This window comes from Palaemon carinicauda, chromosome 6 (assembly GCF_036898095.1).
Source record: "Palaemon carinicauda isolate YSFRI2023 chromosome 6, ASM3689809v2, whole genome shotgun sequence".
NCBI lineage: Eukaryota > Metazoa > Arthropoda > Malacostraca > Decapoda > Palaemonidae > Palaemon > Palaemon carinicauda.
In genome coordinates, this window is record NC_090730.1 from 119,850,766 (window position 1) to 119,865,559 (window position 14,794).

At 34.5% G+C, this 14,794-nt stretch overlaps 1 protein-coding gene across 1 annotated transcript in view; it reads right to left on the minus strand.

The window, feature by feature from the left end:
• The window catches only part of verm (LDLa and CE4_CDA_like_1 domain-containing protein vermiform), a 26,494-nt gene extending 18,858 nt beyond the window's left edge, over positions 1-7,636 (minus strand). The window contains exon 1 of the mRNA XM_068375378.1: positions 7,100-7,636. Coding sequence (XP_068231479.1) covers positions 7,100-7,274 — 175 coding nt within the window. The 5' untranslated portion in view covers positions 7,275-7,636. The remainder of the gene's footprint in view (positions 1-7,099) is intronic.
• Between the last annotated feature and the right edge of the window lie 7,158 nt (positions 7,637-14,794).

The following is a 14,794-nucleotide window of genomic DNA, read 5'->3' on the forward strand; positions in this document are numbered from 1 at the left end:
TTTGAGTGGGCCAGGAGACTTTTTGTGATGTGTAATTCATTAATTTGCGGTGTTCCTTCGCTGCAGTATTGCTGAACACGTAAGAATTGCGTGTCAAAGAGAGAGAGAGAGAGAGAGAGAGAGAGAGAGAGAGAGAGAGAGAGAGAGAGAGAGAGAGAGAGAGAGAGAGAGCGTGTAATGGTGTTTGTCAAGAGTGAATTTGGTTTTAGTCTTGTATATAAATACTCGGTTATTAGAATTACGAAATATAAAAATATAATTTAGAGCATGATATATTCTTCAATTAATCTATAAGCTTAAATTCTTGCATTGAAGGAATATATACCCTTTACATGCATGGCTTGTAAAAAAAAAATACTCGGAAAAGGCAGGCTAATATGCAATGAATGTAATTGTTGCGTCATAGATAATGAGGTTAATAATCATGACGGACGTTTTTTTTAATCGCTGGCTATTTAAAGAGGGCAAGATTTTATTTTGTTCCATTTGGAATTATTTTTTACTATGAAATTTTTTAGTGTCTCCTTTGAAAATCATCACGCGTTCTTTCGGCCAATTTAGATTTTATATAATTTCAACGATGGGTCATAATTAAAAAAACAAGTTATTTATGTCTTTACATAATGTTGCTTTTTATTAAAAGAAACTATAATCAAACAATTATTCTTCAAAAATTAATGAGGTTATTTTTTGTTTGGTAAATACTTCAAGCAATCAAGTTGGACTCCCCAGAGGGCATTGCTAAGATGAATCTAAAAATTCATGCCTAAATTGCACAAAATTAGTTGACAGGGAGAAAAAGATTATAATAGTTTGAATTTGTGAGTGTCGAACTCATTTATATTAGGCACCGTTACCTTATATTTTAGGTGTAATTTTCTGCAAATAATTGTTAATATAAAAAAGAAAGGGCTAGATTACCATAGTTTAAAGTCTTCTACAGACCACAATATTTTTGTTTTTTCAATGAGGAAAAATTTTTAGGATTATGGTTTTGCATGTTTTAAATCAATGGAAGATCTTAATCAGTAGGTGCATAGTTTCGAATGGGACACTTTTTTTTCGGTATTACCCCCTTATGGGAAAGGAAATCAAACGTAGTAATTTCGTAAGGGCAGTGACTAGTAAAGCATGCTTCCGTAGAATAGAATGTCTGCATGTGGAAAAAAAAAATAGAGAGAATCAGATATAAAACAATTTTAGGTAAATTATGAAACAAATGTTTGAGTATAAAACAATTTTAGGTAAATTATGAAACAAATGTTTGAGTACAAAAAACAACATGTTTTCTGTCGCAACGGGTCTTGCTGCTTCGAGTTACTTTTGCAACTTGACAGTTTTACAGTGATCATGATAAAGGGCTTTCGTCATTGAGAAGTATGAGAACGTGACACCTATTGCATGCAGCATGCAATACCTCTTGGGGCACAGACACTAAAGACAGTCGAAAATGAGCTTGTGGAATATGGTGTGATGTCCATAACTACCATTGTGATTATAGAGGAAAGTACCTCTTGAAGATTTTTTTCTTTTAAGAAATAAGTAAATATAATTGGAAGCTCCTGATATCAAAACATAAGGTCAGTATTCCAAAAGAAATAAAGCACATGGAACAATAAACCTGTAGAACAAAATAAATGAAAGCACATCACATGCTATTAATACCATTATATTTGTAAATGAAGGAAAAGACACAAACTGTACTTAATTTTATGCTAGCAAAAGCTGTCGCTTTTCTTTGATGCTGTCAAAGTGAAAGCTTATAGTCGTAGGTAACAGTATTGTCAAATATTTGAAATCAACATTACCTATGATATGCGAATCGTAGAGAGGGAGCTTTTAAACCCTTCCCCTCTATCTTTATTGTAACATCTAAAAATATCCAGTGAAAAACGAACTCCTTCATATGTAATACTGTACAACTGCACTTTAGTATGTATATGAATTTTGTGTATGCACACATTGTACATAAGTAATTTTCCCGTCAACTTCGATCTGCTTCATATGTTTCATCAAAACAGAATGTCACAATAGACTAGTAATTTTGGGACCATGTTCTAATACCAGTATGGTTGTTTCACGTAAACAATTGCTGCTTTCAATAATAATTAAAGTAATTAAGTAAAGCATTGGTACGTTGGTGTGAGTTTGATAGTGAAATCTACTTTCATATCACAGTTACCAATACTGAAACTAAATCGTGTATTGTGTGATGTAATGGACTTAAATGACCTTATCATCATAAGCCCGCGGCGATTGAGAGTTACGACACGCGTTTTGCTCATTAACATTTTGTTCGGTAAGTCATCAGTAACATCAGTGGCTCCAGAAAGTGACGCAATCTTCAGAGTGAGCTTTCTTAAAAAAGAGGAAGAAGAACCAAGGGGGGTAAAGAAGGACGGCGAGTCAATGGACTCTGATTGTCGTTTTATTCCCTTGCTGCTGCTGCTGCGCATCTTGTGCTTTAAGACCGTCAACTATAACGATGCATCGATTTGTTTTCTTTTATGCGTTTGTTTTGTTTTTATTTTAAGTCTACGAGATGATTAAATAATGTTTTTTATGGTATTAAGTTGCCACGGACATTGGAGAATTGTTTGGTTTTCACGCTGTGCTGGGGAGGAATTTATCAGGAATTAGCATGTAATATGATCAGCAGCGTTTAAAAGAAAAATAGAACGATTAATTGCTCATGTATGTATAATCAATCGAATGTGATTCAAGAGGTGTCCTAAAATAGTGACAACAGCAAAAGAAGATTGACTGGAAAACCGAAAGAATCCTCTGTGCATTCATAAGTCTCGCTGTTTGTGCAACAGATTTTTGCGTCACTTGCATACTGTGAAACGCCTCCGGATACGCAATTGAAGTTGGGCGCTCCATATCTTCGGCTGTAGTGAATGGAAATGTAACTTCTGTAGTTTTTTATGATATATAGCTGTGTTGTAACTCGCCCTATGATTGGCTAAAGGAAAGGCGTGGAAATAGTTAATTTGTGTCCGTGACTAAATTTTGGATAATGAAGATAGGAATACCGAAGTTTATCTCGAGTAGATAGTTAAAACTCCCTACTTTCCAAATATTTATTGATGATTTATTTGATAGCTGTGATGGAAAGGAGAGAGAGAGAGAGAGAGAGAGAGAGAGAGAGAGAGAGAGAGAGAGAGAGAGAGAGAGAGGCTAACTAGGAAATTTCAGAAATTATTTTAGGTGTTTCAGGCGGTCATGGACATACGTGCACCGGCGCAGTCTTGCCGTTCCGGTCGCATTACGGCATTTCCATAAGGAGCATATTTGTGTGATGAAAGTGTGGCGTCTGTCGACTTCATTATTGTAATCTGTTGCTACAGCTCAAGAGTTAGGAAAGCGTTTCACATCTCTCTCTCTCTCTCTCTCTCTCTCTCTCTCTCTCTCTCTTTGTAACGCAGTCGCAATTCACGTTTTTTCTTTAACAAATTTCAGTCACGCATCAAGGAATGTGTCATTGTCAGTAAGAGAGAGAGAGAGAGAGAGAGAGAGAGAGAGAGAGAGAGAGAGAGAGAGAGAGAGAGAGAGAGAGAGAGAGAGTGTTAGGATACACATACGCACTCTTCTTACATTGGTAAATAAAAGTAATTTTGAAAATACTTCAAACCTGATAGAAAAAGTATTTAGATGAAGTGTCAGATACCTTATTACCTTAGTTTGTTATAATTTGTATGGTTTCGCCTTTGCATTAATTGAGGGATTCATTTGATTAAGATAGTTTGGCAATAAAAATCCCAGTTTTGAAAGGGTAACAAAAGTAACGAAATATAGTATACGTATGAGTTGTAAAAAAATTATTACTATTTTTTTTTTCTTTCGTAAAAAAATTATTATTATTTTTTTTTCTTTCCATATATCGCCCTTCTTATTACGAAAATGGCAAGCGAAAGTTTGGGCGTTTGTGTGCTATTTGAAATGTGCGCCATAGAAAGAAGGCCAGTGACATGCAATGACGCCTCCAACTTGAAACAAAACCTTCCGCTGCTAATGAGAACCGAAAAAAACGAGATTGCTTTATGTGGCGCTTGGCAGTTATCGGTCCGTGGAGGCCTGACCACAATAAATCTCATGTGAAAGTCAGTATACAGTAATGTGGTAATTGTATCGTCTTGGAAAAGACTTTGAAGTCTCTTTTAAACAATGGCGAAATGCCTTTGGATTCTTTTTTTACCACAAGAAACATCGGGATGCATTTTTTAAATACGTAGCAAAAAGCCTTGGGAGGGCTTTTATAAATAATGACAACAAATTTTGTTAATCTATTGTTAACAAGCACCAAAATCTTTGAAAGGGTATCGATGATTGTGGTTGCTCCGACTCCATGTAGAATTGGGGTTGTATGAGTTCAGTCAGAGAAGCCTTAAGAATTAATAGACTTTCATACATATCCAATGAAGATTAGATTACGCAAAAGTAGATATATATATATATATATATATATATATATATATATATATCGACTACTGCGTTTTTTTCCCCTCTGAACAAAAGTTTTTCGTTTAGTTCAGTGTTTTCATAAAATTTGTTTGTCTTAATTTCCCATTTTTTTTCTCTTTTTTTTTTTCTTAAGTTTGGATTTTAAAGTTTTGAAATAATGCACAAAGAAGCTAACCTACTTCAAAGCCAATTTTTCGACTTGCTTGGCGGAAGTAACGTACAGTGTCAATTGGTAATAAGGATTTGTAAGCTAGTTCATCTAAGGAAGATTTCATTATATATGAGAGAGAGAGAGAGAGAGAGAGAGAGAGAGAGAGAGAGAGAGAGAGAGAGAGAGAGAGAGAGAGAGAGAGCGCGCGCCATAAAATTGCTACTTGAAAAAGTATGGAAAGAGAAACCAGAATGCAGAATAGATAGTTCCTCTCTCTTTAAGCAATTTTCTAGATGAGAATATTTTCTGTTCTCTCTCTCTCATCAGACTTTCCCTTCATATGCTGGTCATAGGAAGTGGAATCCTTATCAAATTACCTTCCCGTGACCGCAAAAGTTCGCTTAATTCTTGATGTCTTTGGATTAACTTCTAATCAGATTTGTTTTTTGTTCTTTCCAGGTATGTCAACGAGGCGATCTTCCCTCTGTGAGGCAAACGGCCTCTTTTCTGAAAACAGGTAACAAATGTTTTCTATTTCTTCCCCTGCCAGTTTTACCCGTGAAGTGTTTTTACCGTTGCCATGTTAATTAGTTATATATGCTGACAAAGCATCTTGTGGAGATTTCCCTATTTTAATAAAATGTCTTGGATACATCCCTTAGCTGCATCCACCTTTTAGTTTTTCCTGTACCTCTGTTTGCATCTCCTTTCTTTTATATATGAATAAATATTTCGTAACGTTAATATTATTGTAACGAGGAAAAAGGGGGCGGGGCATCCCTTTGTTGCACCTAGGGGCTTGTCTTCTTCGGCTTCACGGCTGGCCCATATTCATAAATCAGATCCAAATAAAGTCTTGTATAGACTACCTTTTAGCATTAAAATCGATTATACCGAAATATTATCCTTCCGTCCATTAAGTCTAGCCATGTATTATCCTTTCTGTAGGTATCCTTTCTCTTGGGTCCACTACAGAGTATTTTTTTTTTTTTTTAAATCGAGTTCATTGCTCTTTCGTGACATTCATCTGTCATTTTGACTAGATTATATTTACGCTTGTTTTCTCTTAAAACACTCAAACATTTATATATATATATATATATATATATATATATATATATATATATCTATATATATGTATATATATAATGATGTATGCACACACACATACACACACACACACACACACACACACATATATATATATATATATATATATATATATATATATATATATACATACATATATACACACACACACACATATATATATATATATATATATATATATATATATATATATATATATATATTGCCATAAAAAGGACAAGGAACAAAACTTTATTGGAGTTGGTAATTTTGTCCATTGATCTCCAATCATGTTTTTTCCACTTTTCTTTTCACGGCTTGACACGTTTTACGCTTGTCACATGTCAACTATCGGGATTTTCCCTTGTGTGTGTGTGTGCATATATATATATATATATATATATATATATATATATATATATATTTATATATGTGTATATATATATATATATATATATATATATATATATATATATAATTTTCTTTTATTACTTTTGCTTTGCGTATTGGCCATATGAGATTGACCCATGGTATTTTAAAGTGCTCACCTCATAAGATATTTCACAAATGAAATGATTGTGACACGATTGTAACCACAGAATATATTATATGCAAATGTAGGTTTTTAGAAAAACAAAGACGTTTATGTTTTGGCCAGAAAACTGTCAGATATTTTATCGGATTCCTAAATTTAATTTAGTCAGCTCTCTATGAGTCTTTCTACTCGGTATGCTGGCTAATCTCTCCTTTATAATAATAATGATATGTATAAGCATGTTCAACTTATCTTGCGGTATTGCAGTGGAAGTAAACCAGGAATTTGATACTAAGAGGGATAAATCACCTCTATTACTTAGCAGTTATGTTTATATGCCATGTGTCCAATCCTAATACTTATACTTTTTCGGAAGTCATTGACTAATTTTTGTGGTGGTTTCTGCAATGAAGATGGCTATTGATATACCTAGGAAATTTACTGTAATGGGAAATAGCTATTTATGTTAACGAAGTATTGTCTCTGTTTATGCTAGTCTGCCTGGAGAAGATTAATTTAACTTAGGCATATACGCCAACCTTGCCCTTGCCCGCGTGTCAATGGTCACTAAAAATAAATGTCTAAAAACGGGTCGTATGTGTGTATTAGCACCAACAACTGCCCAGCGGGGTCAGCCGAGGTGAGTTTGTGTCGCTGTGTCTTCGTAGGCTTCTTGGCACAGTGCCCTTATACGTCTTATGCCGGGTTCATTTGACAGGTGAAGTCAAATCGATGGATCCACGCCCACCTATATGGCAGAAAACAAGAATTTTGGATTTCTTTTGAGGGACACAGTAATTTTACACGGAAGTTGCTGGAGCTCACGCACATAATATTACACTTTACACACACCCACTCACCGATGCCAGTAAACAATAGACCCCATAGAAGATAAGAACGAGCCATATTGTCGTCGCTACCACTACGCACTCCGGCGCCAACCCACGTGGCGGACACTATATACCGAGTAGCACGCGCATGCGCTCTTCTACGTTGGTCAATACTTTCACTGAAGCCTGCGACCCGCCTTAACATCCCCCCTGGCCACCTGGTGTCATCCCAAATTCCGTGATTCGTATTTGCGTCCTTTGGTCCCTCCTGGAATAATTTCAGGTGGCATAACGTTAGCCCAGATATCTAAACCCTGATAACGCTAACGCCACCCTTCGCGTAAACCCTCATGGATTCGTTTTCCTTTGCAATTTTGTTTAGCATGAAGAACTTTTGATAAAGAAAAAAATCTCATTTTATTACTGTCAGCTTATTTTAAATGATTTTTCCTTCACCCTAACCTATTTCATAGCATTTTGAAACCTATCGCTCCAATGTCTTTTTCAGACTTTGCAATTCCGGTATCACTTGTTTGTTGCTAGGGTCAACGTCCTCAAAATTCTTCAAACCAGCTCATTAAACATTTATTTCATGCGATTGTAGAAACTTACTGGAAATATTGAACTCGTTTGGAGAAGATATGTTTGGTACATTCCAGTTATTAGAATTGTACTTTGTTATACAGGTTATGAGCGTATTCATTATTTTGTCGTAGCTTTGTGTCAAAATGACCCATTGGGATACGAGAAAGTGTCTGTTTTACCAAGGATTCGGTCCAATTTGACATATGGTTTTTTTCCTTTTCAAGTTTTTACGAATTTTAAGGAACGAGATTTAATTTTGTTTTAAACTTAACAACTACTCTTTTTCAATTTTGATACATTGTCACCATTATTGATGTTTCATAGCTATGATCATCGTCAGACTGCTCAGTCCAATGTAAAATTTTTCTGATAAAGAATATTTCATTTTGTATTCAATATTGTATCAATATTTGGCCAGATTGATGTGCGATTGTTTTATTGAAATCAGCGTTTTTGATGTTCGTACATAACTTTTATATTTGAGACAAAAGCCTTCCAACCTCTTTATACCTGTATAATATATGTATGGAATTATTACTACTTTCTTTTATGATATGCTTATGAACACTGAACCTATTTTCAGAACGTTTTTGAAGGCACTTGTCTTACTGGAATGTGATTGTAGATACCAGTTACTCTAATACACCGCCTAGGAATTTCATGCGACTAATCTCTTAAGAGTCTAAGGTTAACTGTGTTTATGTTCAGTAATAAACCCAATATAGTTCACATATAGTCATAGACAATATATTTATGACTGAACTTTGAAAAATGGGCAATATCATTTCTCCTCAATATCAAATATGAACGTTGTGCAATGTTGCTTAGGTTTGGGAAGGTAATTTGGGTATTGTTTGCAAATTTGAAAACCTAGTTATGTGATTCGTATCTTTTTGAGATCATGATGTCGCTTGATACGCTTTCTGGTTTTGTTGGGATTTCTGCCATTCACTATTAGTGCTAAGGCATTAATTGGGAACTGAACGTAGAAAAAGATAGACAAAATATTTCTGCACAAAGTATATCTTAATATTAATTAAAGAATTTTTTTGGTGGGGTTCATAATCTATTAGTGTTTACTAAACTAATGAGAAGAGATTTTGCTACAGCTGAAAAACCACTGTAGTCCCAATAGTAGGAAGAAATGGAGTAGAAATGTAGTTTTTTCACGTATTATTAAATTCTTCGAAAGATTTGAAGGATGGCAACAGTTAGGGGAACTGAAGGAGTTGCTGAAATTGATTTTGAATTTCTCTTCATGCTCTCATTTTCTTGGTCTCGTTGTCTATTTCCATGTTCGTTGTGCGGAAAACTCTCAGAAGTCAAAAGTTAAAATTTCAAGCAAGAGTAGTAACGTATCCCTATTATGATTTTGTGAAGAATTGTATCTGTGCCATTATTGGTTATTTATTATATCTGCATTTTTGTAAAAACGTAGAATTAGCCTTTATGTCACCTGTTTTATCTTCGTGATCGTAAACGAAAATTTATGCTTACGGAAAGGACGTGATTTTCTTTCCCATTTACTGAAATAACAGTTCTGAATTCGACTAATTAAGCAAATATAGATGGACATTTATGAGGCCGTTTTCCATCAAAGTTTCTGTATATGGAATATTCTAAAACATTTGAAAGATATACATAGATTTGTGTTATCAATGCATGTCATGCAGTGACTTCTAGGTATTACTTGACGATCTATGCAGCGTCCTTGCGGCAATATATATATATATATATATATATATATATATATATATATATATATATATATATACATATACAGTATAAATTATATAAATGAGAATGACAGACAATATATGAACATTAAGAATAACAGAATGGGTCCCTAGAAATTGCAAACAAAGCTGGGGAAGGGAGAGAAGACGATGGATTGACGAACTAAGAAAGTTAGCAGGTGTGGCCTAGCACAGAAAGACCATAATCATACAGAATTTGAAGGACATGGCTGAGGCCTTTGTTCTGCAGTGTAGTAACAGCTGATGATGATGATATATATATATATATGTATATATATACAAATATATATATATCATCAGCCGTTACTACTCCATTGCCGAACAAAGGCCTCAGCCATGTCCTTCAAATTCCGTCTGTTTAGGGTCTTTCTAAGCCAGTCTACACCTGCTAACTTTCTCAGTTCGTCAATCCATCGTCTTCTCTTCCTTTCCCTGCTTTGTTTGCAATTTCTAGGGATCCATTCTGTTATCCTTAATGTTCATTTATTGTATGTCATTCTCATTTTATGTCCTTCCCATGTCCATGCCTTTTTTGAGGGGAAATGAACACAAGGCAGTTGTATTTATGGCATCGTGTAACACATAAGCAGAGATAGAGAGAGGGAAATATGTTGGTTTGAATTTTTTATAGTGAAAAGTAGTATATTACGCAATCAACTCTGGAGATAATTTCTAGTAGACGTACTTTAAAGAAGCCACTGTTGGTATTTTCTAGTAGACGTACTTTAAAGAAGCCACTGTTGGTATTTTCTAGTAGACGTACTTTAAAGAAGCCACTGTTGGTATTACTTAAGACTTTAAATAACGTTTCTTGGGGGCCTATAGCATTCTATTTTACGTCCGGTTTTGCTTCCCTTCTTCCATTTATTTTCCAGCCTGTTTCGACTTTTATTTCAGTGTAACTGTGGGGTATTCCACCAGCTGCACCTTGGCACTGATTGACCGCACGGGCCCCAACGCCAGTCTCTTTAGCTCATATTTATAGATCCAATCCCAGAACAGCCATCTCCGTAGGTTGTTTGTGTATCAGATGTTTATGTATGGTGTTCTGTTTGTTTCATTTTTTAAATGTTTATGTATGGTGTTCTGTTTGTTTCATTTTTTAAATGTTTATGTATGGTGTTCTGTTTGTTTCATTTTTTAAATGTTTATGTATGGTGTTCTGTTTGTTTCATTTTTTAAATGTTTGTATTGTTTGTTATAATTATCATTATGTTGTTCCTCTTTCTTAGCTTCTACATCATTATATCCCCTCTACTCCTCCTCCTCCTCCTCCTCCTCCTCTTTCGTCCTTGTATTATTCCGTAGCGAGGCACGCAATGCCTAAGCCAGAGCAGATCCCACAGACCATCTCAATTAAAATGTCCGATCCATTGCAACTTTGCGTATGAAGAAATCGTCCTCATGCTTAAGTGGCTCCTTTCACCGTCACTCGTGTATTTATCTATGTGTATGCGTGTTGTCTGTTCCCCTTTTCCATCGTATTAATTACGATAATTTCTTTAGCCTTGTGTCTAATCCGTGCTTTCACCCTCTCCCCGCTGCTGTATGAGTAAAATGTGAAATATCCATCATCTGTTTGTATATGTAGCTAAATTATATCATATTAATTATTATTATTGTTATTATTATTATTATTATTATTGTTATTATTATTATTATTATTATTATTATAATTGTAAATTCTGTCGTGTAGAAAATATTATTATTATTATTATTATTATTATTATTATTATATTCAAAATCATTTTGCCCTATATGTAATATTTGTTTTCTATATTATTATGCAAGTACAGTACACTGCATCAATACTTTCGACCGAGAAGTGCCGTAAACAGAGTTGAGTAATGAGTGATGTAATTCAGTGTGTTGACTTGGTATCTTGTCAGCTTTCTCTCCGGATCATCATGATATTACTATAGTTTGTAATCAGAATACCAATGAGGATGCTGAAAGTGGTAACCTAGATGTTATCGATATAGTAAAGATATCGCCTGCTTAGTGCAGCATGACAGATTTTATGTGTAATGAGTTTTCACGGAATTTTGAGTGGCTAATTGTATGGCGACGGCGATCGGATAACTTTCTATGTACACATGAAGACATGTATTGCAGAAGTGTTCATGGTATGACTGCAGATCGTAGTTACCTAACGATATTGTTGCGAAAAAGACAGACGACATCGAAAATCTTCTGGTTTGGGGCTAACATTTCTATCCTATCGTACCCATACTTAGTCTAATTGACTTGTCATCAATGCACCTCCTCTGGTGCATTGTAGGCATTATTAAAGGACCTTTACAGTGCCCCTTCAGCTCTCAACTTCGCTCACTTATTACCCCTTTTCTTTACCTCCGTTCCCACTTCATTTTTCCATCTTGCCATCCAAAGTCATAACTTTAAATTTACATTGCAACTCTTGGGTTTCCCCCAGCTTCACCTCATTAATGAATAGCGTCCGAGCGCCGGCCTACGCAACCTAACATAACCTAACACAACATTTGTTGACCTAATGCAATTATAGGTGAGTACGATCAAACATGGTAAAACTAGTAAATCGTCATAGATTAATTGGAGATGGGTCATTCTGCGCTGTCCATACTACCTGTTTTGGTCAAAGAAGGTACCATTAATAAAGCACAGTTAAAGAATGACTGTGGTATTGGCTTTTCCTGTCTTATTTTTATTTCATTTTTAGCAAACACCACATGAGAGTGAAGTGCTTATTGCTGAAAAATTTATTTTAAGATTTATTTACCTGGAAAAAAACGATGGGATAATTAAGTGTTATAGATTTCTCTCTCCATGATGATTTGGGAATAACGGTCGAGTCTTCTCTCGAAAGGAAATGCTTTATCAGACTCGTATGGGATATAAAACGTCGAAGAATTTTGTTATATATTTGTAGTGATATGAATGACAAATCCTTTTAATAGATTAAAAATGTTAGGTTTGAAGATGATTGAAGTTTGTCACTACGGAAATGCGCGCGCGCTCACACACACACACACACACACACACACACACACACATATATATATATACATATATATATATATATATATATATATATATATATATATATATATATATATATATATATATATATATATATCGTAAGTAGGTACCTCATTTTATTAGAGGACATAATTAAGGTGGTGGGGCTTATGGGTTGAATAATATATCCAAGAATATAAAAAATAACATATAGCAGTAATTATTATTATTATTATTATTATTATTATTATTATTATTATTATTATTATTCTATAATAATAATAACAATGATAACAATAATAACAACAATGACAATAATAACAATAATAACAACAATACTAATACTAATACTAATACTAATACTAATATTTGCTAAGCTACAACCCTAGTATGAAAAACAAGGTGTTATAAGCCCAGGGGCTCCAACAGGGCAAAAAATACCTCTTGAAGTAAGGAAAAAATAATGTAGCCAATAAAGAATATAAAATATCTTGAAATGAATAACAAAATTAAGATAGATATGTCATATAAAAGCTATGAAAACCGACTCATGTCATCTTGTTCAACATTCGTGTCAAGTTTGAGCTTTTCAAGTTCGACCGACTTAACTGCCTGATAAGGAAGATATTTCCACAATCTGGTCACAGCTGGAATAAAACTTCTACAATACTGTGTAATATTTAGCCTTATGGTGGACAAGGCAAGACTGTTAGAACTAACTGCATACCTAGCACTACGTAGAGGATGGTACAATGTGGGAAGATCTGAATACAAATGATAGTCAGAATTATGAAAAATCTTACGCGATGCATAAAGAATTTACTGAATCATGGTGCCAGAGAAACTGCAACCCAGTCGACAAAATTATTCATTGCGCTGGTGGGATTGAATTCAAATTTTCGACAAGCAAAGCTGTTGTTGCCCATTTCTGTCATATTCGGTGAGTACATCCAGACCTGGACATGTATATGCAAGTTCAACGGATCCCATGTGTAGATAAAGCTAGACTTTTTGGGTTGATATTTGACTGTAGGCTAATGTGGGTTACGCACTTGAAAGACTTAAATGTAAAATGTCTTGAGACTAAATCTTTTAAAAGTTCAGTTCTGCACATCATGGAGGCCATACTACAAAACTAATTTTAAAATGTTCAAAACCCCGATCTTCTCCCAAAAATTAGTTACCGTTTGGGTGTGAAATATACTCCTCAGCCACCCCAAGCCGATTAAAGATTATTGATTCTTTACACCATACCTGGATCAGATTGACCATAGAGGCTTTTAGAACTTCACGCATTCTGAGCTTCCTTGTTGACTCTGGAGAATTATCTTTAGACCTCCACCGGAGGTCTTTTATTGTTCGATATTGGTTTAGGTTGCAGAGACTTCCTCATTCTTTAGCCTTGCTAAGTGCAAATTTTGTAAGGCATTGTAGGTATTATGAGTTCCACCTAAAATCTTTTCAATCAAATGGGTTTTAGATAAAACAATTAATAAACAGTTTTGATATAGCTAGAACAAAAGTTCTTTCATGGAAATTACCAGAGAGATCTTAATGTAGATATTTTATTGACATTAAGAAGAACATGGCTGACTTAGAAGGCCGGTCTATTTTTTATGCTGGATTTGGAATATATAGCAGTGCCTTTAATTGCAGAGGTGCACTTCTAGTATCATCTATATATACTGCCAATCTATATGGCATACTAACTGCTATTAAAAAAAAAATAGAGTTAAAGGATGAGGTAAATTTTACAATTTTAAGTGATGCAAGAAGTATCTTACAGGCTTTAGAAGTTTTTAATTTCAGTAACCCTTAGTTTAAAAATTTTTAGAGAGGCTCTTTATTATTAAGATTGTAGGTATAAAAGTTAAATTTTACTGGGTTCTGGCACATAGATGTGCCTTAAAATGAGGAGGAAGATAATGGCAGAGGAAGCTGCAGCTTAATTGCTTCCTATATGATGACTTTTTATCAAGCATAACGAGGTTTTTTTATGAAATTTGGCCGAAGTATTGGGATACTCTAGATGGAAATAAGAAGGAAATAACGAGTGTTATATCTTCTTTGTCGGTTTTGCATTGGACACACTCATTTGACACAAGTTTTTGATGACTGGATAACACCAGCCATACTGCGATGACTGTTTGCTACCTCAGACAGTGAGGCATTTATTGACCGAATGCCCAACTCTTGGCAACCTGATAAATAGATTTCTGTTTAAGGCTCGTGCCAGGTTCATCCTTACCAAGATTCTTATGGAAGATTTCTTCCATGAAAGCGTAATTTTTATATTTATTTCAAAGGCAGGTCTTCTGAAAGCTATTTAACTTTAATACTGATCTGTTTGTTTTTATGTTGGTATAGTTTATAGCAAATGATATCG